At 43.7% G+C, this 27,426-nt stretch overlaps 1 protein-coding gene across 1 annotated transcript in view; it reads left to right on the top strand.

Annotated features, from left to right (window-relative positions):
- Nucleotides 1–27,426, top strand: part of LOC132401921 (SH3 and cysteine-rich domain-containing protein-like) — a 169,195-nt gene that overhangs the window by 87,215 nt on the left and 54,554 nt on the right. The window contains exons 5-7 of the mRNA XM_059984270.1: nt 16,164–16,245; nt 16,871–16,980; nt 25,809–25,893. Of these exons, the coding sequence (XP_059840253.1) occupies nt 16,164–16,245; nt 16,871–16,980; nt 25,809–25,893 (277 nt within the window). The remainder of the gene's footprint in view (nt 1–16,163; nt 16,246–16,870; nt 16,981–25,808; nt 25,894–27,426) is intronic.

Here is a 27,426-nt window from a genome sequence, read left to right as displayed (position 1 = left end):
CACACTGCCAGGGATGGTGGAAGAGGTGTTTACATGTGTACCTGAATGTGAGGAAAATGGAAGGGTAAGGTCATTGTGTGGGAAGAAGAGTTTAGTTTAGTTGGCTATTTGATTACTAATTTAGTTGGTTTGGTGGACAGAAGGGCCTGTTTCTGTGCTGTACTGTTCTGTGTTCTGATTGGGGGAGTCCATCACCAGAAACACGGGGCAGTTGTTAGCAGCTGATGAACCTGCCTCATGTACGATCTGGGAAGACACTGGAGAACCTAAGGGAAACACTTACATCAACGGGATGGCATACAAACCCCACAAAGCGCTGGAGGTCAGTACTGACTCTGACTCCCTGGCACCGCGAGGCTGTAATCAACAGGGCAGGAAGAATTGTCCCTGGTTTCTCATCTGAGACCCTGAAATTTATGGGATTAAATTCAACTTGAGATGAAATTACATTTGTCTCAGATGCTTCCAGTGGTCAACAAGCCTTCTGGACCCCTTGTTAAAAGCAGCACATTTTAGAAGGTGGTAAGTTCACCTGAACCATAAGACATAGTTGTCAAATTAGGCTGTTTGGCTCATCGAGTCTGCTCTGCCAATAAATCTGCTTATTTATTGTCCCCTCAACCCCATTCTCCTGCCTTCTCTCCATAACCTTTGACACCCTTACTAATCACGAACTTATCAACCTCCGCTTTAAATATACTTAATGACTTGGCCACCACGGTTGTCTGTGGCAATGAATTCCACAGTCTCACCACCTCTGGCTAAAGAAATTCCTCCTCACCTCTGTTCTAAAGTGATGTCCTTGAGGCTGCGCCCTCTGGTCCTAGACTCCCCCACTGTAAGAAACACCCTCTCCTTGTTTACTCTGTGTGGGTCTTTCAATATTCGATAGGAACCATGCTGAAACAAATGGACTGATACCTCTTGGAGATAGGAGGAAGGGGTAGTGGGGTGGAAAGGGACTGAGAGGAGGGGAAAGAATTTTAACTGATCTGTATCTTTCATTCAACACCCGGGTGAGATTAGATTACGTGAGAATTGCACAGTGTTTCCTTTCATTGACATTTGGAAACTGATCATTAAATTTTTAATCAAAGTAGCAAAAGTGAAATTTTGTCAGTTAATGGCAGCTGGTAAGTAGTCATTGAAATAAGATGCCAAGTTACTGCACTGCATCTCAGTGGGCTGAAATATAAAACCTTCTGATGACTTGATAAATGTTTTAGTGTTTATTAATGAGCCATTAGGCTTCAGCATGCACTGTAGATGTCTGAATTAAATAAATAAATATTTTTAATAGTCATTTCTATGCCACATATTAAAACTGCTTACAAATATACAAAAACTCTGCCTTTATGTGACCATTGGAGTAGGAAATTTGTGGATGACACCACAATTGGGGGGCATAGTGGACATCAAGGAATGTTATCAGAGCTTGCAGTTAGATCTGGACCAACAAGAAAAGTGGTAGATGGGATTTAATGCAGATGCATGTGAGGTGTTGTACTTTTTGGGTGGACAAACCAGGGCAGGACTTGCACGGTGAGCGGTAGGGCACTGAGGAATGCAGATCCATAATTCCTTGAAAGCGATTTCCCAGGAGGATAGGGTTGTAAAGAACTTCTGGCACATTGACCTTCATAAATCAAGGAGTACAGGAGTTGGGATGTTATTTTGAAGTTGTATAAGATGTTGTTGAGGTAAAATTTTTCTTTCAGGGAACTATATACTTGAACTCCAAGATCCCTCTGCTCATCAACACTTGTAAGGATCTTCCCATTAACAGTGTACTGTCTCATTACATTTGATCTAACAAGCTACAACATTTCATATTTGGCCAGGTTAAATTCCATCTGCTATGTCTCTGCCCATATCTGCAACTGATTTATATCCCATTCTATCTGTACCAGTCATCTATGTATCTTCATATCATCTGCAAACTCACCCATTTACATTTTCATCCATTTATATACATCACAGACAGCAGCAGTCCCAGCACATATCCCTGTGGAACGCCGCTAATCACAGACCTCCATCTAGCACAAGTCCCTTCAACCACCACCCTCTGTTTTCCATGGGCAAGCCAGTTCTGAATCCAAACGGACAATTCACCATGCATCTTAAACTTCTGGATGAGTCTCCCATAATAGACCTTGTCACACACCTGACTAAAATTCATGTAGACTATACCCACAGCTTCGCCTTCATCAGTCAGACTTGTCACCTCATCAAACAACTCAAAACCCTCACAAAGCCAGGCTGGCTCTCCCTAATGAGACCATGGCTTTCCAAATACATATAAACCCTGTCCCTAAGAAGTCAATCCAGTAACTTCCCTACCACAGATACCAGACTCACTGATCTATACTTTCCAGTATTATCCCTGGTTCCCTTCTTGAATAATGAAGCAAAATTAGCTACTCACCAGGCTTCTGGGATCTTGCCTGTGGCTGGAGAGGATGCGAAAATATTGATCAAGGTCCCAGCAATCTCTTGCTTTTCTCAATAACGGGGTATATCCCACCAGGCCCTGGGAACTTACTCACCTTAATGCTCGTTATGAGATCCAACACTGTCTCCTCCTTTTCTGCAAAAAGCCCTTGCATTTTAATATACTCGACACTGATCTCCCAAGCTTCCATAGCCTTCTCCTTGGTACATACTGATGTAAAGTACTCATTAAGGATCTCACCCACATCCCCCGCATCCCTTTATCCTCCTGTGGTCCTACTCTCCATCTCATTATCCTTTTGCTCTTGATGTATGTCTAAAATGCCTTAGGATTCCCTTTAATCCTACTTGCCAAAGACTTTTCTTGGCTCCTCCTGGCATTCCTAATCCCCTTCTTGTGTTCTTTTCTGGCTTCTTTATAATCCCAAAGGGACCTGTTTGATTCTCACTTCCATAGCTTTACATACTTTTCCTTTTTCTTCTTGTTAAGTTCGTCACCTCTCTGGACATCCAAGGTTCTCTTACCTTGCCATTCTTGTCCTTTCTTCTGGCTGGAACATACTTGTCCTGTACTCTGTGCAGCTGGTCTTTAAACACTCTCCATATGTCGGACGTGGACTTGCCCAAAAACAGCTGTTCCCAATTAGCTCTCCCTATTTCCTGCCTAATACTCTTGTAATTTGTCCTGCTCTAATTTAATACTCTCCTACAAGGTCCATACTTATCCTTATCAAAAGCCATCTTAAAATTTAAGGAGCTGTGGTCACTGTTTCTTAACTGTTCACCCACTGAAAGGTCAGTCACCTGGCCAAGCTCATTGCCCCACACCAGGTCTTGTACAGCTCCTTCTCATGTTTGACTATCTACATTTTGATTTTTAAAAACCCTCCTGGATGCACTTAACAAATTCTGCTCCATCTAAACTTCTTGCACTCAGAAGGTCCCAGCTGGTGTAAGGGAAGTTGAGTTCTCCCAAGACAACAACCAAATTGTTTTGACACCTTTCCTTAATCTTATTATAAACATTACTTCATTCTCCTTTCTTCTCTCTGTAACCTTTTATGCCCTGATTTATCAGGAACCTATCAATCTCCGGCTTAAATACACCCAGTGATCTGGCCTCTACAGCTGCCTGTTGCAACAAATTGCACAGATTCAGCACTCTCTGGCTAAAGAAATTCCTCCCCATCTCTGTTCTAAATGCCTTCTATTCTGAGGCTGTGCCCGCTAGTCCTAGACTCACACACCATAGGAAACATCCTCCCCACGTCCACGCTATCTAGGAGTTTCAACATTCGATAGGTTTCATGAGATTACCCTTTTTCTTCTAAATTCCAGCGAGTACCTCACCTGTTGCTAAAGATGAGTTAAATATGTCTGCTAGGGTCCCTGCAATTTCTGCACTTGCCTCCCACTTTGTCAGGCCCTGGAGGTTTATCTGCTCTTGTTTGCCTCAAGACAGCAATCACCTCCTCCTCTGTAAACTGTTTACGGTCCATATGAAATATATTGAGGATTGAGGATTGCCCTTCACTTTGTCTGCTAGAGCAACCTCATGTCTTCTTTTAGACCTTCTGATTTCCTTCTTAAATGTTCTCTTGCATTTCTTACATAGTACTTTATAAGCACCTCATCTGTTCCTCCCTTCCTATACCCGCTATTCACCTCCTTTTTCATAACCATGGCCGCAATATCTCTCAAAAACCAAGATTCCCTAAAACTGTTATCCTTGCATTTTATTCCATGGTCCCGGCGACTTATCTAACTTAATGCTTTCAAAAGCTCCAGCACACCCTCTTTCTTAATGTCTATATGCTCAGTCCGCTGTAAGTCATCCCACAATTACCAAGGTCCTTTTCCCTGGTGAATACTGAAGTAATACTGAACCACTCCACTCTCTGTCTGATGCTCTGCTTCCCATCCCATTAAAATACACACTTAAAACAATCAGTCCCAAATGCATAATGGCTTTTTCTACTGTGGTTTTGTGCGACTAGAACTAGAGGTCATGGATTAAGGGTGAAGAGTGATTTGGGAGTTGATGCCCTTATTGCGTTTTTGTTAGATTTTTGTGTGTGGGGGGGTGTATTTCATGTGGGGTGGAGGGGTGTTTGGGACCCAATATTCTTGTTGTGTTTTGTGCGGGGGATTGGGCTTGTGGGGGTGGGAGTGAGGTGGTTGATGATTCTATTGCTGTTCTTTTTTCTGCAGGAGGGGTGGGTTGGTTTGCTGTTTCTCTCTGAACTGACTTCCATGGTTTTTCTTGGTTTCATGGCTATCTGGAGAAGAAGAATCTCAGAGATGTACACTGTGTACATACTTTGATAATAAATGAATCTTTGTACCTTTTTTTTTGGAAGCTTTGAAAGGTGATATGTTTAAAGGGAACATGAGTGGAAACATCTGCTCTCAGAGGGTGGTGAGAGTGTGGAACGAGGTGCCAGCGGATGTGGTGGATTTTGGTTTGATTTCAACACTTCAGAGAAATTTGTAAAATATGGAGGGCTATGGTCCACACACAGGTAGATTAATAGTTCAACATGGAGTGAATGGGCCAAAGGGCCCTTTTCTGTGCTGTAGTGTTCCATGACTCTATATCTCTAAATGCTTCACACGCATTCCCAGGATCATTTTTGTGAACTTCCTCTGGCCCCTCTCCAGTTCCAGCTCAGCTTTCCTTTGATATGGAGCCCAGAATTTATCATAATATTCCAAATGTGGTCTGATCATCGCCTTATAGAGCCGTAGCATTACATCCTTGTTTTTATTTTCTCATCCTTTTGAAATGAACGCCGGCACTGCATTTGTCTTCCTGTTCACACTGTTTAAAATATAAGGTTTGTGTACTAATCACCCGATTTCATTCTTGCCATGTCATTTATGCCCATCACCAATCACCACAAGAAGGTGGTGGAAGAGCATGAACTACATTCGTTCTTTCTAGTGGCTTGCTTAACCTGTTCTGAGATTATCTGAGAGACAAGCCTGTTACACAGCAGATTCTGGAGACACTGGAAATCTTGAGCAACATGCACAAAATACTGGTCAGGCAGCATCTATGGAGAGGAATGGACAGTCAATGTTTTGGTCCAACTTGAAGAACGTTGCTTGTCCATTTCTCTTAATAGGTAGTGCCTGAGTTCCTCCAGTGTTCTGTGTGAATCATTTTGGTGTCGACAGTTTTATAGTCACTTAAACCTTTCTCCCATTTTAATTTGACAATTAAGTGCAATCACCAGTTCTTTTTAGTAGTTAATTTCAGTAAATTAGTTACTTCAGATAGTTTACATGAAAATCAGAAACACAAATCATATTGTAAGAATCTCCATTGCAATGAAAATTCAAATTAAATTGTTGTCTTTAGTTTTTTTCTGAGAGCTTTTGGTTTGATTTTAATTATCTATCGGCCTTTTTACAGTTTGCTAAGGCTATTGGGGAGAGTTTAAACTAGAATCGCTGGGGGATGGGAACCGAACTGAAGAGACGGAGGAAGGGACAGTTGGCTCACAAATAGAGAAAGCTTGGAGACAATGCGAGAGGGAGGAAAAGCAGGTGGTAGAGAAGGGATACACTCAGAGCGATGGTTTAAGATGAGTCTATTTTAAAGAACTCAGGAAATGTACAGCAGAAATGTGGCAAAAGTTCAGGGGATACTTGTGTGGTGTTCTGAATTGGTACATTCCAATGAGACAGGGAAAGGATGGTAGGATACAGGAACTGTGGTGTACAAAGGCTGTTGAAAATCTAGTCTAGAAGAAAAGAAAAAGTTATGAAAGGTTCAGAAAACTAGATGGTGATAGAAATCTAGAAGATTGTAAGGCTAACAGGAAGGAGTTTAAGAAGGAAATTAGGAGAGCCAGAAGGGGCCATGAGAAGGCCTTGGTGAGCTGGATTAAGGAAAACCCTGAGGCATTCCACAAGCATGGGAAAAACAAGAGGATAAGACATGAGAGAATAGGACCAACCAAGTGTGACAGTGATAAAGTGTGTATGGAGCCGGAGGAGATAGCAGAGGTACTTAATGAATACTTTGCTTCAGTATTCACTATAGAAAAGGATCTTGGCAATTGTAGGGATGACTTGCAGCAGACTGAAAAGCTTGAGCATGTAGACATTAAGAAAGAGGATGTGCTGGAGCTTTTGGAAAGCATCAAGTTGGAAAAGTCTCTGGGACTGGACAAGATGTACCCCAGGCTACTGTGGGAGGTGAGGGAGGAGATTGCTGAGCCTCTGTCAATGATATTTGCATCATCAATGAGGATGGGGGAGGTTTTGGAGGATTGGAGGGTTGCAAATGTTGTTCCCTTATTCAAGAAAGGGAGTAGAGATAGCCCAGGAAATTATAGACCAGTGAGTTATACTTCAGTGGTTGGTAAGTTGATGGAGAAGATCCTGAGAGGCAAGATTTATGAACATTTGGAGAGGTATAATATGATTAGGAATGGCTTTGTCAAAGGCAGGTTGTTCCTTACGAGCCTGATTGAATTTTTTTGAGGATGTGACTAAACACATTGATGAAGGAAGAGCAGTAGATGTAGTGTATATGGATTTTCAGCAAGGCATATGATAAAGTACCCCATGCAAGGCAAATTCAGAAAGTAAGGAGGCATGAGATCCAAGGGGATGTTGCTTTGTGGATCCAGAACTGGCTTGCCCACAGAAGGCAAAGAGTGGTTGTAGACAGGTCATATTTTGCATGGAAGTCGGTGACCAGTGGTGTGCCTCGGGGATCTGTTCTGGCACCCCTACTCTTCATGATTTTTATAAATGACCTGGATGAGCAAGTGGAGGGATGGGTTAGTAAATTTGCTGATGACACAAAGGTTGGGGGTGTTGTGGTTAGTGTGGAGGGCTGACAGAGGTTATAGCAGGACATCAATAGGATGCAAAACTGGGCTGATGGAGTTCAACCCAGATAAGTGTGAGGTGGTTCATTTTGGTAGGTCAAATATGATGGCAGAATATAGTATTAATGGTAAAACTCTTTACAGTGTGGAGGGTCAGAGGGTTCTTTGGGTTCGAGTCCCTAGGTTGCTCAAAGCTGCTGCGCAGACTGACTTTGTGGTTAAGAAGGCATACGGTGCATTGGCCTTCATCAACCATGGGATTGAGTTTAGGAGCCAAGAGGTAATGTTACAGCTATTTAGGACCCTGGTCAGACCCCACTTGGAGTACTGTGTTCAGTCCTGGTCACCTCACTATAGGAAGGATGTCAAAACTATAGAAAGGGTGCAGCGGAGATTTACAAAGATGTTGCCTGGATTGGGGAGCATGCCTTATGAGAATAGGTTGAGTGAACTTGGCCTTTTCTCTTTGGAGCGATGGAGGAGGAGAGGTGACCTGACAGAGGTGTATAATATGACGAGGGGCACTGATCGTGTGGATAGTCAGAGACTTTTTCCCAGGGCTGCAATGGTTAACATGAGAGAACACAGCTTAAGGTACTTGGAAGTAGGTTCAGAGCAGATGTTGCAGTAAGTTTTTTATGTATAGAGTGGTGAGTTTATGGAATGGATTGCCAGCGATGGTGGAGAAAGTGGATACGATAGGGTCTTTTAAGAGTCTCCTGGATAGGTGCATGGACCTTAGAAAAATAGAGGGCTATGGGTAGAAACATAGAAAACCAGCAACACAATACAGTCCCTTCGGCCCACAAAGCTGTGCCGAACTTGTCCTTACCTTAGAACTACCTAGGCTTACCTATAGCCCACTATTATTCTAAGCTCCACGTATCCTTCCAGACCCTATCGTTTCCATCTCCACCACTGCCACTGGCAGCCCATTGCATTCACTCACCACTCTCTGTGTAAAATACTTACCCCTGACATCTCCTGTGTACCTACTTCCAAACACCTTAAAACTGTGCCCTCTGATGCTAGCCATTTCAGCCCTGGGAAAAAGCCTCTGACTATCCACATGATCAATACCTCTCATTATCTTGTACACCTCTATCAGGTCATCTCTCTTCCTCCATTGCTCCACCTATTTTCATAAGGTATGCTCCCCAATCCAGGCAATATCCCTGCAAATCTCCTCTGCACCTTTCTATGGTTTCCACTTCCTTCCTACAGTGAGGCAACCAGAACTGAGCACAGTACTCCAAGTGAGGTCTGACCAGGGTCCTATATAGCTGTAACATTACTTCTCGGCTCCTAAACTCAATCCCACGGTTGATGAAGGCCAATGCACCGTATGCCTTCTTAACTACAGAGTCAATCTGCATAGCAGCTTTGAGTGTCCTATGGGTAACCCTAGGTAATTTCTAAAGTAAGTACATGTTCAGCACAGTATTGTGGGCCGAAGGGCCTGTATTGTGCTGTAGGTTTTCTATGTTTCTAAGTTTTTACAGTTTCTGGATTTAAGAAGTATATTTACTTCAGAGGGGAACACCCAGAACAAGCCCCATTTGCACATCTCATGGATAAGTAGAGATTGCTTTTCCAATGACCCGATCAATTTGAGGAATTCCTCCTTCCTGTTCTCCCATGTTCCGCTTGCTTCTCCTATCAGATTCCTTTTTCTTCAGCCCTTTGTTTCCTCCACCTCTCACCTCTTCATCGTCCATTCCCCCACCCACCTTTATTCCCCTACCCCAGCTCCACCTACCTCATGCCAGCTTCTACACATTCTCCTCCTCCTACCCTTCTCATTCTGGCTTCTGCCCCCTTCCTTTCCAGTCCTGGTGAAGGGTCTTGGTCCAAAACGTCAACTCTCTGTAGGTACTGTTGGAGCCTACAAATGACTGCTGAGGGGATTATTGGGTTCTCCCTTCCACCCATCAGAGATATCTGATGACTGAAACTGCTGCATATCCTGGGCCTTTCATCTGTCCAATAATCTCTTTGATTGCTTTCAGTGAACCTTTCATCTGTCCAACAATCTCTTTGACCCCTTACCAACAGGCAGGAGGTACGGTAACATTAGGAAAAGGACTGTTAAGATGGGAAGCAGCTTTTGTCCCCAGGCCTTGAGACTACTGAACTCCCTGCCCCCACCCAGGTCTCATCACACTTGAAGCACCGGTAGCGTAATACTGTTTACTTTTTAACTTGGGTCGTAATTACACCTCATTATTTGTTAATGTATTTGTGGTAATGTTGCTTTATGTGTTGTGTATGTGAGTTCTTTGTGCGGCATTGTGCTTCTTGATCCGGAGGAATGTTGTTTCGTTTGGCGGTATCCTTGTGTATGAATGAATGACAATCAACTTGAGCTTGATCCTGCTGAGTTCGCCCAGCGTATTGTGTGCATTGACCTGACTTAATTTCCTCTGTCTCCTGCTGAATATTCATCACAGCCACTTTCTCAAAGTCTCGCAATGTACTAATCAGCTACCTGATTAACCTTTGCAACGTCACCTCAACAATGGTGCGGCCTAGAACGCAAAAATATTTTGTAACTGTGAAACATTCTGAGCCCTTCCAAGGACCTGACGGGAGAGAAGCAGAAGTGCCTTTCCACATCTTCTGCAGCTTGTTGTGCCGACGGATACGATGGGTGGATTGGAGGCCTTTCAAAGTGGGGCGCCACAACGCACTACACTACACTTCAGGGCGTCATAGTTTGGAGTACAGTTCCGGCATCCTCCGTAACGTTTGTACGTTTTCCCCGTGTGTGAATGGGTTTCCTCCGGTGCGCTGGTTCCCTCTCACATTCGAGGACATACTGGTTAGTCGGTTAATTGGTCATTGCAAATTGTCCTGTGAATCGGCTGGGTTGCTGGCCTGCTGGATCGGTCTATTCCGTGCTGTACAGTATCTCTAAATAATAAAAAATATTATTATCGAAATAATCTACAAAGACCATGCAAGAGCAAATACTGATAGCAACCATTGTGCAAAAGAAGACAAACAACACAAATACGAGGAAATCTGCAGATGCTGGAAATTCAAACAACAACACACACAAAATTCTGGTGGAACACAGCAGGCCAGGCAGCATCTATAGGGAGAAGCACTGTCGACGTTTCGGGCCGAGACCCTTCGTAATAGATTTCAATTGGTACATTTAATGTCAGAGAAATGTATACAATATACACGCTGAATTTTTTTTTCTTCGCAAATATCCACGAAAACGGAGGAGTGCCCCAAAGAATGAATGAGTTAAAACGATAGATCCCCAAAGCCACCCCCCCAGCTCCCCCTCCCATGCACACGTAGCAGCAAAGCAACGACCCCCCCACCCCCACCGAGAATTCAAGCCTGCAGTGAAGTGTCAATAAAGACACAGACTTACAGAACCCCAAAGACTACTCATTCACCTGGTAATTCGATATACCACAGGCTGTCTCTCGCTCCCTAGTAATGGAAAAAGAGTGTCCCCATTTCACAGTGAGAGGGGAGACATAACCAACAACTCGCTGATTTATGATGTTAAGTCTGTTGCTTCACTTTTTCTGAGCTCTGTGCCTGGAGAATCAGCCCCAGAAAGGCACAACTCTCTGGACACACAACCTCCAGCAACTAACCTGCCGCTCCTGGTGTTCTGTGTTCTCCTGCAACACTTCAGTCAGGGGCACTGGATGAGAATCAGCACATCTCCATGAACATCCGGAGCCCTGAAGGTGTGCTCGCCTTCCAGGCTGTGTCTTGGGATATCGAAAAGCAGCCTGTCGTGAGTCCCTGTGAGCGAGTCCCATTCCCGCAAAGAACCGAAGTCAGTGTGTAACTCCAGGTCAGGGTCTTCAAAAGAACCTTGAACAGGGAAAAATAGAGATATCAAAGATGGAAATAGAGCTGTTTCTGAAGATACAAGCAAAGGAGTCACCGTTTAGCACCATATTTAAATAATATTGTAAATATATTGCTTGATAAAGCATTCTTGTTCATTTAAATAATTAATTATGGGATATATGTAAAAGTACATGAATGGCATAGGTCATCACACCACCACATCATAACGGAGTGCCTCACTAAAGTAAAAATGAAACTAAGACACGTATTCCCTGCTCTGTGTTTCCTTTCAATTAATTGTGACCAACAGTGCCACAGTGTAGTATGCCAGCGCCACAGCCGCTGAGCGACAAGACCCGCATCGCGTGGTGAAGGCGGCCCAGCGAATTGTCAGGATGGAGCTCCCAGGACTGGACACCATCTGTTCCAGCAGACTCAGGAGGAAAGCAATCAGCATAACCAGAGACACCACACACCCCGGCCACTCCCTGCTCGACCCGCTGCCATCCAGCAAAAAGGTTCAGGACACTAAAAGCCGGAACAAATAGACTGAGGAACAGCTTCTACCCCAGAGCTGTGGTCTCCATCACACCACTCCCACAGAACAATGACTGAAACTGTGAGCACACACAAGGACTCAAATACTTGCACTAATGGCACCTTGTGCATTACTGTGATATTCTGGTGCTGCTGCAACTTATTTTCTGCTACTTATCTATTTGATATTTTTTTCTATTACTCTCTTGTTTTTATCTAGCGCTTTATTTAATTGCCTGAGAGGAAGCCAAGCAGAGTTTCATTGTATCTATGTGTAATGACAATAAAGATCATTCATTCATTATATATATTCAAATTGCATAATTTAACAGTGATGATGAGTAAGTTTTAAACAAACTCGAGACGACTACTTACCGGATCAAGCACAGTGAGACTTCCGAGTAAAAAAAATAGCAGCAAGAAACAATCAATTAAAAACCAGAGCAGCACATGCTTCTTCAGGAAGGAACAGTTGGCCAAGTTAAACCAAAAAGCAGAAACCAGATGAATTCACAGGTTCATTATCACAGAGTACCGGGTGATAATAATCATAAAAAAATCAAAAATGGCTGGCTATATTGGAAAGATAGATACATTTGATTTCACAAGATATTGTATACTGAGTGAATTGAGCTGTATTTTAAAGCAACTGGAATAGCTGACGAGAAGTGAATGCCAACTTTGTTGATAGCATTGGGTGGAAGAGCGGATAGTATACTTAGAAGTTTGACTCACCAACCAAGCCAGCCAAACTGAACTTTGCTGATATCACAAAAGTAATACAGGAACATTTAGAATTGAAGCCGTTGTTGATTCCAGAATGCTTTAGCTTTCATAAGTAGAATCAATAGGAAGGGAAGTCCTTTTCGATGTATGTGGCTAAATTGAAGAAGTTGTCTGAGCATTGCCAGTTCAGTGATAACTTAGTGATGGATTGGGAGATTGTTTAGTTTGTGGAATCTTACAAGAAACATTAAAAAATGTCTCCTATCTGAAGCACAACTTACATTTAAAAGTGTAGTTGAAATAGCTGTATCAATGGAAACAGCGGGCAGAGGCATAATTGAGTTGCAGTCAGGAATGAAAGTGGGCGTGAACAAAATTGCAATGTCTAAGCAGAAACAGGCCTGGCTGAACAAATTGTCTTACCGTTGTGTCAGCGGCTCACGTACAACAGGCCAATGCAGGTATAAAGGCAAAGCTTGCAGAAAATGCAACAAAGTAGGACACATACAAAGAGCATTTTGGGCAGACAAAAATAAATGGACTGCACAGGAAAGAGAAAAAGATAAAAAGTCAAGTTGCAGTTTCAAAAAGAGCACTAATCTGCATGCTGTTGATGAAAAATATGATAATGATGAGAATGACACTGGACTGGATAGCATTGAGATTTACATTGTGAAATTAACAAGAGACAAGCAATATGATTTACACCAGAAGTGAACGGTAAATTAATTAAAATTCAACTGGACACTGGCTCGGCTGTTTCAGTCATTCCATAAAATGAACTGGAACAACTTTTCAAAGATACAGAACTGAAGCCTGCAGAGACCCAACTAAAAACCTGTAATGGAGAAAAGTTAACTCCTGTGGGAATGACCTTTGTAACCATGAAGTACAACAACCAGCAGGTCACACTGGGATTGTATGTGGTAAAAACAGGAGGGCCAGCATTGTGGTGTCGTGATTGGCTGAGAGAACTACAACTTGACTAGTGATCCATCTGCCATTTGCAAACCACGTTCTCTGTAATAGAGTCAACTGAAAGCAAATTAAGAAAGGTACTGGATGATGCCACAGCTGTGTTCAAAGATGGCACTGGAAAATGGAAACATATCAAGGGTAAAATAATGTTAAATAAAAACACCACACCCAAGTTTTGCAAAGCTTGTCCATTTTCTTTTACCCTCCGTGATAAAGTAGTCAATGAGCTAGATCAAATGGAGACTGAGGGAATTGTTTCCAAGCTTGACTGGAGCTCATGAGCAACATCGGTGGTCCCGGTAGCCAAGAAGAATTGGTCTGTCAGGACCTGAAGTGATTTTAAGTCACAATCAACCCAGTACTGGAAGTAGACCAATACCTTCTGCTCAGAATAGAGGGTATCTTTGCAAACTTCTCTTGATGAAAACATACCAGTAATTAGACTTAGCAGAAGCCTCCCTACAGATAAAGATAGAAGTAGAGTCCAAAGTGTTTCACACCGTAACACTCACAAAGGTCTTAATTTTTAAAATAGGCTTAATTTTGGAGTAGCATCTGCACCTGCGTTCTGTCAGAGAGCTATGGACCAGGTGCTGCAGGGCTGTTACCTGGATAACATCATTGCTACTGGTAAGGATGACAAGGGACATCTCTAAAATCTCAAGGCAGTGCTAAAAAAATGAGAGGATTATGGGCTCAGAGCATGAATCAAGTATGAATTCTTTAAACCAAGCATCACTTACCATGGTCACACTGTTGACGCACAATACGCAAGTGTGCTGAGAAGAATTCAAGCAGTGGTGGATGCTGCTAGGCCAGTTGACACAGTTTCTAGGATTTCTCAATTACTATAACGTGACCCTGCCAAACCTGGCTACTGTGCTTCACCCCTTGAACTTATTTACAGCAATTGGGAAGAAATGGCAGTGGACAAAGTTGTGTGAGGTCGGACGCTGCACTCACACGTTATGACTCACATCATACAGTAAGCTTTGCCTGTATCTTCTTGCCTTATGGTATAGGTGCAGTCATGTCCCGTGTTATGAGTGATGGAAGTGAACACTCCATAAGCTATGTTCCCTTACTGCTGAAGAGAAAAATTGTGCATAGATTGACAGAGAGGTTTTGAATCTGGTTGGGGTGTAAAATATTTCAACCAGTACTTGTATGGGAGGGAGATTGTCCTCATTATTGATCAGCAACCACTAGCGTCCATTTTCAATCCACAGAAGGGTGTTCCACTGACAGCAGAGCGAATGCAGGGGTGGAGTCTGTTTGTGGGAGGGCACAACTACAAGACTGAATTCATGTGGACAACTGATCGTAGAAATGTGGATGGATTGTCCCGTTTACCTTAGGAAAAGGAAATGTCTGACAGATTTACAAAAGGGGACACTCCCCTTGATGTGCTCTTCCTAATGCAAATCAAAAGACTCCCCCTATTATACAGAGATGATCCAAAGGGGAACCAGAAAGGGCCCCACACTTTGGCCAACATGGCCGCCCAAGATGGCTGGAATGTGCAGCAGAAGTTCCAGTTCCCCCATTTTTACCAGTGCCTGGATAAACTTGCCCCTGATGGAGGCTGCCTTATGTGGAGATTGAGAGTTGTTTTACCATCTAAGCAGAGAGGTAATGTGTTGGAGGAGCTACATGCTGGTCATCTTGGCATGGTCAAAGTGATAGTGTTGGCTCAAAGCGTTGTCTGGTGGCCTTGGATAGATCAATAGATCGAGCAGTTTGCCAGGCTCTGTTTGGGATGCCAACACACCAGGAAGAAAGGTGCCCAGAGCTGTCAGGAGCACTTCCTGCAGCCCCAGAGCCAGTTCCTACAACCACCACAGAGGAGGCACCAGAACCTGAGATTGTTTCACAGCCACAGGTCTCACCTGCCAAGCAGAGTGATCCCACTTGTCAGGAAAGACAGTGTCCCACAAAAGTAGCATGCCACCATGTCGTAAGCGCATACCTCAAAAAGAAAACTAAGACATGCTTTCCCAGCTTCATGTTTCCTTTCAATTGGTTTTATGCCTTGGAGTTCCAAAACATAATATATGCTCTTGCTGGGGTGGTGGTAGAGGCAAATACATCAGGGGCATTTAAGAAACTCTTAGGTGGGCACACGGAATTAGAAAGATTGAGGTCTACGTAGGAGGAAAAGGTTAGTTTGATCTTTGTTGCATCTGGAATTTTCAGTTGGCGGACGATTTCCCTCCACGCCGCCCTGACATATTGGGAAATCACATACGTGGTTTCCCTTTGCCTTCTGCCGGGTGAGTTTAAAGAGATTACCATCTCTTGCAGTGGATGACCAAGACGTCTAAGTGCCTTGTCATGTTCTTAGCACTCCACCACGCCTGCTGGCCTGCCTTCTTGACCGTTGGACCATTAATTGGTCTCTTCCGCTGAATCCGCCATGTCCAGACTCCACACGCTGGGACAGGCAGATCCCCTACCTCACCGTGGGTTGAATACCCGTCAGCTACCCTCTCCTGGTTTGACCCGGCTGCCGAGATGGTTTACTGGGGTATGGCTGCTGCGTGTGTCACAGCTACTTGGAGCCACAGGGGAGAGCTGAGCACCAGGTGGGGACCAAAGGTGGATGAGCTGCCCTGAAAAAGGGCACCAGAGGTGCTACCCCTTCCCTACACACCTCATACACCCCAGTTTGATCTTTAGAGTAGGTTAAAAGGTCAGCTCAACATCATGGGCCAAGTGGCCTGTACTGTGGTATTCTGTTCTATGCTATAGATTATTATCCCAGTAACAGATGGTCACATGCTTTCTCTCTGTTGATAGCCAAAGGGATTCCGACGTTACTACAGCTCTCCATTGTTAATCCACGAGCAATACGGGTGTATCAAAGAGGTGATGCCTATTGGTAAGTAGTTATTCATTATTTGGAATGGATAGATTTATTTGTGTGGCTCACTGCTGCATTCCCTTTGGCTTTGCCAAAGCATCAAATCTGCTGGATGAGACCAAGATTAGGGGCGTAGTAGACAGCGAGAAAGACTATCACAGCTTGCAGTGGGAAATACGGGCTGACAAGATGGCAGATGGAATTTAATGCAGGCAAGTGTTAGGTGTTCCACTTTGGGTAGGTTAGGTAGGGTTTGTTACACAACCTACCTACACAAGGGTAGGTTTGACAGGGTGAGCGGTGGGGCACTGATGAGAGTGGTAGAACAGAGGAATCTGAGCATACTGATCCACAGTCCCTTGAAAATGCTGTCACAGGTAGAGAGGGTTGTAAAGAAAGCATTTGGCACATTGGCCTTCATAAATCAATGTACTGAGTACAGGAGATGGGATGTTATGTTGAAGCTGATTAACATGTCAGTGAGGCCTAATTTAGAGTATTGTGTGTAGTTCTGGTCACCTACTGACAAGAAAGATTAAATAAGGTTGAAAGAGTGCAGAGTAAATTTACAAAGATGTTGCCAGGATTTGAGAATCTGAGATACAGGGATAGGTTGAATAGGTCTGTTTATTCTCTTTTGAAGCTTGTAGCAGTAAGATTGATCCAGTGTATGAAACTCTGCGGTTTGGAACCTCCCTGGCTCAAAGGTCCAAGAAGTCTGGCCCAGGATCAGACTCGCCTCCACACACTTCTGTAAGTAACCCATTGGGTAACAGCATGTGATTCATTGTTAAACTACTATTCAGTAACTTGGGCTTACCTCAGCAGAAAAACCTCTTTGGGAATTTAGTTCCTTTGTTAATGGTTGATCTGCTGCAGTTTCCTGAGGTCTGGATGAAGGAGTATATCCCTCTAATTGTAACTACTCTGCATTGGCTTCCTGTGTTTTTTAGAATTGACTTAAAAGCTCTCCTACTTGTTTTTAAAGCTTTCAATGGTCTCGGACCAGAGTACATCACAGAACTGCTTTTGTTTTTTTAACTCCTTCTGCACTTCATCTTCTGCTGGTCTTTTAAATTTGAACAATCCCCCTCAAATGAAAATTGGCAGGTCAGCTCTTTGAACTTTGCTCCTAAACTATGGGACTCAATACCAAGAACTGGAAGGGATTCAGACTCAGTTGACACTTTTAACTGCCAGATCAAAGCCTGTTTATTTAACCTCGCTTTTATCTAGCATCTTTTTGTCTTTTATTTTCATGTTAGCACTTTATCTCATTGTAAAGTTCTTTGAGCTACATCATTTGTATGAAAAGTGTTTGATAAATAGGTTATCATTATTATTATTATTACCTACAGGCTATAGATATCTGGATATTGTGGGCTTTTGGATTTCTATCCAGTTCAAGTTTTCTGATACACTGAGCCAACAGTGAGCATATATTGATAGAATCTCAGAATCAGAATCAGGTTTAGTATCACTGGCATACTGTATGTTGTGAAATATGATGCTTTGCCGCTGTAGTACCATGCAATATATAATAACAGCAACTATAAATTACAATAAGGATTATATAAATATAGAAATCATTTAAGTCACAATATTAATGAAAAAAGAGAGCTGAAAAAGAAAAAAAAACAAGTGAGGTAGGGCAAGATGCTGCGCTCTTGGGTGCAAAGGCCACACCGGGTCCAATCAAAGGTGTATTTGTTCACCTTGTATATATTCCTTTACGATTGCAAGTCACTGCTGGATACTAAGAACATCAGGTACTGCAGGACTATCCCATCAGCAAGTTCCTCAATAGCGATGGAGCTGCACCTATTCCCTAACGTTGCTGTGTTGTCGTCTGGACTTGTCATGTATGGTTGGCGGATGTGCAATGTGATTGATTGTATTGGACGTTTATATTGTGATCACAAGACCCTATTGGACATTGCTAATGTGGAATACTGGAAGTCTAGTTTACTGGCTCATTGGTGAGAGCAACGGCATTAGGGTTGTGTTGCCTCAGTTGTGGCGATGACTAGGCCAGGGCTGTGGGTTGCTTGCTGTAGCCGACCAGGACAGGAGATACTGAGACAGAGTGGGGCACGCTAGAATCCATACTTGGGATGTAGGCTGGTGCCTCCCATTGGTACTGCTCTCTGGTGTTTGCTCAGTGCTGCCCTCCAGTGTCCGTTAGGTGGAAGAACAAGCTTGACCAGGACAACTTACCATCAATTCTACAGTCATGTCACTCAGGTCTATGATTTTTTTTTTCTTTGTGACTGTTTTTCTGAAATTTTAACCATTTGTGCTATTTGTGTTATGTGTAGTGTGCTGTTTGCTGTTTGTAATGTGTTCTGCACCTTGGCCCCAGAAGAATGTTGCTTCGTTTGGCTATATTCTTATATTGGTTGAATGGTAATTGAACTTGAATTCCATTGGTTCATTGTCCATTCAGAAATCTGATGGCGATGGGGAAGAAGCTGTTCCTAAAACATTGAGTGTGTGGCTTCAGGCTCCTGTACCTCCTCTGTGATGGTAGCAATGAAAAGAGGGCATATCGTGGGGATGAGGGTCCTTAATTGATGGACACCACCTTTATGAGGCATCATCTTCTGAATGTGTCATTGCTGCTGGGGAGGCTAGTGCCCATGATGGAGTTGACTGGGATTGCAACTTTCTGCAGCTTTTTCAGATCCTGTGCAGTGGCCCTCCTTAGGTAACCAGTTGGAATGCTCTCCGTGATACATCTGTAGAAACTTGCAAGAGTCTTTGGTGATACACCAAGTCGCCTCAAACTCGTAATGAAATGTAGCCACTGCTGTGCCTTCTTTGCGACTGCATTAATATGTTGGGCTCAGGATAGATCTTCAGAGATGGTGATACCCAGGTATTTGAAACTGCTCACCCTTTCCACTGCTGATCCCTCATAGAGAACTGTAGTGTGTTCTCTCGACTTCCCCTTCCTGGTTCACAATCAATTCCTTGTACTTATTGATGTTGAGTACAGGGTTAGGGTCAGGGTCAGGGTCAGGGTTAGGGTTAGGGTTAGGGTTAGGCCACTCAACCGGCTGATCCATCTCACTGCTGCGTGCCTCCTCATGGCCACATTAGAAAGGTTTTAAAACCCCTTAGTTTATCCCTGCATTCGATGTGAGGTTGAGGGGAGACACAGTAGAGATTTATCAGGTGTTTGCGAGTCCATGAGTGCAGTGGGGGCTGGAGCCTTAGAGTAGGCTTGGACAGAGTCTGGAGGACTGTCTGCATGTGTGAGTGGGTGGGAGAGAGGAAAGGTTCTTTTTGCTGATGTTGCTTCATTACTACTGTCTGCTGATCATTTTGGGCATGCTATATTGGCAACAGAATGTGTGGTGACACTTGCAGGCTGGGCCCAGCATATTCTTAAGGTTGGTAACGCGAACACGTTTCACTATGTGTTTCAATGTCCATGTGATAAACAGATCTGAATCTGATTATGAGGATATAGATGAGAGTATCTTTCTCCCCTGTGGTCCAAAATGTCTAATTCTAGAAGGCATGCATTTAATGTGAGAGAGGCTAAGTTGAAAAGAGATAGCAGGAAAGGTGTGTTGGCATAGCCTGGAATGTACTGCTAGCGTGGTACTGGAGGCAGAGACATATGATTGATGTGTTGAACAGTTTCATGGATAGGCACAGGAATGGCAAAGATTAGAGGAAGAGGATATAAATATATATATATTTATTAATTATTTAGAGATATAACACAGTAAATGGTCTTTCAAATCAAGTCAACTTTTATTGTCATTTCGACCATAACTGCTGGTACAGTACATAGTAAAAACGAGACAATGTTTTTCAGGCCCATGGTGTTACATGACACAATACAAAAAACTAGACTGAACTACGTAATAAAAAAAACACAGAGAAAGCTACAATAGACTACAGACCTACACTGGACTGCATAAAGTGCACAAAAAACAGTGCAGGCATTACAATAAATAATAGACTGGACAGTAGGGCAAGGTGTCAGTCCAGGCTTCGTGTATTGAGGAGTCTGATAGCTTGGAGGAAGAAACTGTTACATAGTCTGGTCGTGAGAGCCTGACTGCTTCGGAGCCTTTTCCCAGACAGCAGGAGGGAGAAGAGATTGTATGAGGGGTGCATGGGGTCCTTCATAATGCTGTTTCCTTTGTGGATGCAGTGTGTAGTGTAAATGTCCGTGATGGCAGGAAGAGAGACCCTGATGATCTTCTCAGCTGACCTCACTATCTACTGTAGGGTCTTGCAATCTGAGAATGTGATGAGGATGGGGGGGTGGGAGATGGACTTTCCTCACCCTTCGCAAAAAGTAGAGACGCTGCTGGGCTTTCTTTGCTGTGGAGCTGGTGTTGAGGGACCAGGTAAGATTCTCCGTCAGGTGAACACCAAGAAATTTGGTGCTGTTTACGATCTCTACCAAGGAGCCGTTGATGTTCAGCGGAGAGTGGTTGACAATCTTAGACCACCCAATTACACCATGCATCTAATTAACCCACTAACCTGCTCATATTTGAAATGGGAGAGGAAACCTTAGCACCTGGAGGAAAACTGCGTGGCCACGAGGAAAATGTGCAAACTCCTTACAATTAGCGGCACAATTGAACTTGGGTCATTGGCGCTGTAATAGCATAATGCTAACCACTACATTCCTGTGCTGCCCACGACTACGGCACCTGATGTTCCCCGGTGCTCTCTGTCTGAGTCCCAACCAGGCCTGAACCTCCTTCGCTTCCAAGATTGGATGAGATTGAGCATTTTCGGGCAATAATGAACATAGTCTTATTTTTGTGTTAGAGAAGCTGTTGCAGTGGGTTCTTGGGGGAAAAACAGACTGGGAACTGTAAGGTAGTACAGAAACATGAGGGAGCAACACATAATTAATGTGTAGGCAGGTACATTGTGTAGGCAGAAGGGATTAGTTCTGATCCCAAACAGTAGTAAGGATATAGCCTACAAATTACAATGGAAAATAAAAATGCATGCCAAAAGGACAAGGTGACAATAGTCATGGGGGACTTCAGTATGCAGGTTAGAATGGAAAAATCAGGTTGGTGCTGGATTACAGGAGGGAGAATTTCTAAAGTGTCTATGAGATGGCTTTTTGGAGCAGCTCGTGGTTGAGCCCACTAGAGGATCAGCTATTCTGGATTGGGTCTTGTGCAATGAACCAGGGTTGATTAGAGAGCTTAAGGTAAAAGAACCCTTTGGAGTAAGTGACCATAATATGATTGAATTCACCCTGAAGTCTGAGAAGGAGAGCAAAAGTCAGGTGTATCAATATTACAGTGGATGTAATACAGTCTCTAAAGAGACTGGCAGAGGCATGAGAGAGGAGTTGGCCAGAATTGATCGGAAAAGAACACTGGCAGGGATGACGGCAGAGCAGCAATGGCTGGGATTTCTGGAAGCCATTTGGAAGGCACAGGATATATACACCCCAAAGAAGAAGAAGTATATGAAAGGACAGATGACACAACCATGGCTAAGTCAAAGTCAACCTAAAAGCCAAAGAGAGGGCATATAATAGAGCAAAGATTAGTGGGAAGTTAGAGGACTGGGAAGCTTTTAAAAATGAAGAGAAGGCAACTAAAAAAGTAATTAAGAAGATAAGCATGGAATACGAAAGTAAGCAAGCCAATAATATTAACGAGGATACTAAAAGTTTCTTCAGGTACATAAACTGTAAAAGAGATGTGGGAGTGGGTATCAGACCACTGGAAAATGATGCTGGAGAGTTAGTAATGGGGGAAAAAATAGTGGATGAACAGAATAAGCATTTTGCATCAGTATTCTCTGTGGAAGACACTAGCAGTATGGTGGAAGTTCTAGTTGTCAGGGAGCATGAAGTGTGTGAAGTTACCAGAACTGGACTGGGGAAACTGAAAGGTCTGAAGGTAGATAAGTTATCTGGACCAGATGGTGTACATCCCAGAGTTCTGAAAGAGGTGGATGAAGAGATCATGGAGGCATTTGTAATGATCTTTCAAGAATCACTAAATTCTGGAATGGTTCCAGAAGACTGGAAAATTGCAAATGTCACTCCACTCTTCAAGAAAGGAGAGAGGCAGAAGAAAGGGAACTATAGCCCAGTTAGTCTGACCTCAGTGGTTGGGAAGATGTTGGAGTTGATTATTAAGGATGAGGTTTTAGGGTACTTGAAGGCACATGATAAAATAGGCTGTAGGCAGCATGGTTTCCTCAAGGGAAAATCTTGCCTGACAAATCTATTGGAATCCTTTGAAGAAATGACAAGCAGAATAGATGAAGGAGAATTGGCTGTTGTTGTGTACTTGGAATTTCAGAAGGCCTTTGAGAGGGGAACTACAATGGCATAAGAGGAGAATTACAATGGCATGAGAGGGGAACTGACCAAGGTTGACTGGAAAGGGGCACCAGCAGGAAGGACAGCAGAGCAGCAATGGCTGGAATTTCTGTGAAAAGTGAGGGAAGTGCAAGACAGTTATATTTCAAATAAGAAGAAATTTTCAAATGGAAGAAGGACACTACTGTGGCTGACAAGTGAAGTCAGACGCAAAGTAAAAGCAAAAGAGAGTGCATAGAAGGAAGCCAAAGCCATTGGGAAGATAGAGGATTGGGAGGCGTATTAAAAACCTGCAGAAGGAAATTAAGAAGGTCATTAGGAAGGAAAGGATGAATTATGAAAGGAAGCTGGCGACTAATATCAAAAAAGATACTTAAAGCTTTTTTAAGTATATAAAGGGTAAAAGAGAGTTGAGGGTAGATATAGGACCAATAGAAAATGAGGCTGGAGATATTGTAATTAGAGATGCAGAGATGGCAGAGGAACTGAATGTGTATTTTGTGTCAGTCTTCACAGTAGAAGACATTTGCAGTATATGGGACATTCAAGAGTGTCAGGGAAGTGAAGTTTGTGCAGTGAAAATTACGACTGAGAAGGTGCTCAGGAAGCTTAATGGTCTGAGGGTGGATAAATCTCCTGGACCTGATGGAATGCACCCTCAGGTTCTGAAGGAAGTAGCTGAAGAGATTGCGGAGACATTAACGATTATCTTTCAAGAATCAATAGATTCTGGCATTGTACTGGATGACTGGAAAATTGCAAATGTTTCTCTGCTATTTAAGAAGAGTGGGAGGCAGCAGAAAGGAAACTATAAACCTGTTAGCCTGACGTCAGTGGTTGGGAAATTGTTGGAATCGATTGTTAGGGATGAGATTACGGAATACCTGGAGGCACGTGACAAGATAGCCCAAAGCCAGTATGGTTTCCTGAAAGGAAAATCCTGTCTGACAAACCTACTGCAATTCTTTGAGGAAATAACAGGCAGGGTAGACAAAGGAGATGCAGTAGAAGTGGTGTACTTGGATTTTCAAAAGGCCTTTGAGAAGGTGCTGCACATGAGGCTACTTAGTAAGATAAGAACCCATGGAATTACTGGGGAGTTACTAACGTGGATGGAGCATTGGCTGATCGGCAGAAAACAGAGAGTGGGAATAAAGGGTTCCTATTCTGGCTGGCTGCCGGTTACCAGTGGTGTTCCACAGGGGTTGGTGTTGGGACCGCTGCTTTTTATGATGTATGTCAATGATTTGGACTATGGGATTGATAGATTTGAGGCTGAATTTGCCGATGATACAAAGATAGATGGAGGAGCGGGTAGTGCTGAGGAAATAGAGAGTTTGCAGAGAGACTTAGATAGTTCAGGGGAATGGGCAAAGAAGTGGCAAATGAAATACAATGATGGAAAGTGTATGGTCATGCACTTTGGTGGAAGAAATAAACGGGCGGACTATTATTTAGATGGGGAGAAATTATTTTAGTCAGAGGGTGGTAAGTCTGTGGAATTGGTTACCACAAGCAGCTGTGGAGGCCAAGTCATTGGGTGCATTTAAGGCAGAGATAGATAGGTTCTTGATTAGCCAGGACATCAAAGGGTATGGGGAGAAGGCAGGGGAGTGGGGATGACTGGAAGCCCATGATTGAATGGTGGAGCAGACTCGATGGGCTGAATGGCCTACTTCTGCTCCTATATCTTATGGTCTTATGGCCTTTGACAAGGTGCCACACATGAGGCTGCTTAACAAGCTATAAGCCTGTGGTATTATAGGAAAGATTCTGGCATGGATTAGGCAGTGTCTGATTGGCAGGAGGCAAAGGGTGGGAATAAAGGGAGCCTTTTCTGACTGGTGATGTTCCACAGGGAATTGTGTTGGGCCTGATTCTTTTTACATCATATATCAATGATTTGGATGATGGAATTGATGGCTTTGTTGCAAAGTTTGAAGACAATGTAAAGATAGGTGGAGGGGCAGGTAGTTCTGAGGAAGTAGAGAGGCTACAGAAGGACTTAACCAGAAGGGAGAGAATGAGTAAAAGATGGCAGATGGAATACAGTAACAGGAAGTGTATGGTCATGTACTTTGGTAGATGAAATGAAAGGGTTGACTACTTTTTAAATGGAGAGAAAATACAACAAGAAACTGAGGTGCAAAGGAACTTGTGAGTCCTTGTGCAGCATTCCCTAAAGATTAATTTACAGGTTGAGTCTGTGGTGAGGAAGGCAAATGTGATGTTAGCATTCATTTCAAGAGGACTAGAATATAAAAGCAAGGATGTAACGTTGAGACCTAATAAAGCACCAGTGAGGCTTCACTTGGAGTGTCTGAGCAGTTTTGGGCCCCTTATCTTAGAAAGGATGTGCTGAAACTGGAGAGGATTCAAAGGACGTTCGCGAAAATGATTCCAGGATTGCAGGGCTTGTCATATGAAGAGTGTTTCATGGCTCTGGACCTGTATTCTTTGGAATTCAGGAGAATGATGGGTGACCTCATTGAAAGCTATCGAATAGTGAAAGGCTTTGATAGAGTGGATGTGGAGAGGATGTATCCTATGGTGGGAGAGTGTAAAACCAGAGGACACAATCCAGAATAGAGGGATGTCCTTTTAGAACAGAGATGAAGAGGAATTTCTTTAACCAGAGGGTGGCGAATCTGTGGAGTTCTTTGCCGAAGCCAGCTGTGGAGGCCAAGTCTTTATGTATATTTAATGCAAAGGTTGATACACTCTTGATTGGTCAGGGCATGAAGGGTTATGGAGAGAAGGTAGGAGATTGGGACTGAGAGGAAAATTGGATCAGCCATCATGAAATGGTGGAGCAGATGCGATGGGCCAAGTGGGCCTAATTCTTATAGTCTTATAGTCTTTGGGGTTTGATTAGTTGGGCTGAATGGCCTGTTCCTGTTTTGTGATCTATGTTTATTTATTTATTTACAGGCCCTTCTGGCCCAACTGGTTAGCAGCCTTATTAATCCTAGCCGAATCACAGGACAGTTTACAAAGATCAATTGAACTATTTACTGGTACATTTTTGGACTGTGGGAGGAAAGATGATCACCCAGAGGAAACCCATGCCCCCACTTGAAGGACAGACTTTTTACAGGCAGAGTTGTAACTCTGACACTCTGATGTATAGTAGCATTGCACTAACCGCTATGCTACCGTACCGCCCAATGTTCTAGCTCTCACGTTAGTGTTAGTTTTAAATTGCGTTCTGCTGCCATACACCTTCACTGTCTTCGTCATTTTGTCTCAGGCCTCAGACCTGGCTAAAGTTCCAGAGGAGGGTGCAAGTGCTACAGGAAGAAGACTGAGTCCGAGCCGAAAATATAGTGATACTGGTAACCATGATACTACTTCCTTAACTGTGTCTTATTATTTACTCTGGGTCTTGAGTAGGCGACCGAATATTTGACCCTGAATTGCAGATCTTGTAACTTCGAAGTAGCGCAAAATCCTGTGATTGTCCTTACCCCAAGATGGTCACCTTGTTGTGGTGGAGTGAGTTGTTTAGCCATCTGGTATGTAGCTCCTGGTAGGGTCACCCATGGTGGTAAGGTCAAAGGGGATGTTCCAGACAAAGAGCGATCCAACCAGGATCTTAAAGTTGGGCTGGCAGAAGGCGGAGGAAACCTGGACCAGAGAAGGGACGCAGTCATCTTGCATTCCATGCCACTGGACCCTGACCACAATCTGTTAAGGTTAGCTGCCCATTCATTAGGCCTCCCCCTCAATAAACAAAGTCTTGTACAGGCATTTTCTATCAAATGAATAACCCTGTAGGACAGGTGTTTCCAACCTTTTTTAAGTCATGCAGCCTTACTATTAGCCATGGGGTCTGTGGACCCAGGTTGGGAACCCCTGCCTGAGGAGAACATCATACTCGACTTGAGTGATGACACTACTATTACTGCCACTACTATAGTTGAACAATTCCTCAGTGGCATCTTGCCTCCTTTCTACTTTCAAGAGAGGGGTGAATCTCTGGAATTTGTTGCCTGGTCGGGATTAGGTCACTAAGCACATTTTAGACACTGTTAGGTTTTTGGGGGAACTAAGAGTTGTGCGGAAAAGGCAGGTAGGTGGAGCTGAGCCCACAACCAGATCGGCCATGATCTCAATGGGCCAGATGGCCTTCTGTTCCTCTTTACAGCTTATGGATCACTTTGTTGAGCACCTTTGGTCTGTCTGCACAAAAGGCAGGATATCCCTGTGACCACTCATTTCCAGTGGATTTCTCATTTCGATTCTGGCATGTCAGTCTCTACTGCCGTGATGAGGCCACTTTCACAATACCTCATCTGGGTAACTTCCAACCTGATGGAGTGAACATTGATTTCTCCAACTTCTGGTAAATTCTCTCCTTTCCCCTTCTCTACTCTTTCCATTCCCCATTCTGGTTCCCTTCTAACACTTTCTCTTCTCCTCACCTGCTCATCACCTCCCTCAGGTGCCCCTCCCCTTCCCTTTCTCCCATGACCCACTTTAATTTCCTTCCAGATTTCTTCTTCTTCAGCCCTCTATCTCTTCCACCTACCAGCTCTCAGCTTCATTACTTCATCCCGCTCCCCCACCCACCCACCCACCTTCCCTTTCACCTGGTCTCACCTACCACCTGACAGCTTGTATTGCTCCCTCTCTCCCCACCTTCTTATTGTGCCTTCTTCCCCTTTCTTTCCAGTTGAGGTGAACGGTCTCTGCCTGAAACATCAGCTCTTTATTCCTCTCTATTGATGCTGCCTGACCTGCTGAGTTCCACCAGTATTTTGTGTTTATTGCTCAGGACTACCAGAAGTTGGAGAAATTGATGTTCATGCCATCTCCAGCCTGAGAGTGGCTTCGTTGTGGCGGTAGAGGAGGCCATGGACTGACAT

This window comes from Hypanus sabinus, chromosome 1 (genome assembly GCF_030144855.1).
Source record: "Hypanus sabinus isolate sHypSab1 chromosome 1, sHypSab1.hap1, whole genome shotgun sequence".
Taxonomy (NCBI): Eukaryota; Metazoa; Chordata; class Chondrichthyes; order Myliobatiformes; family Dasyatidae; genus Hypanus; species Hypanus sabinus.
Note: the sequence above shows the minus strand (reverse complement) of the source record. Positions and strands in the feature narration are given on the sequence as shown.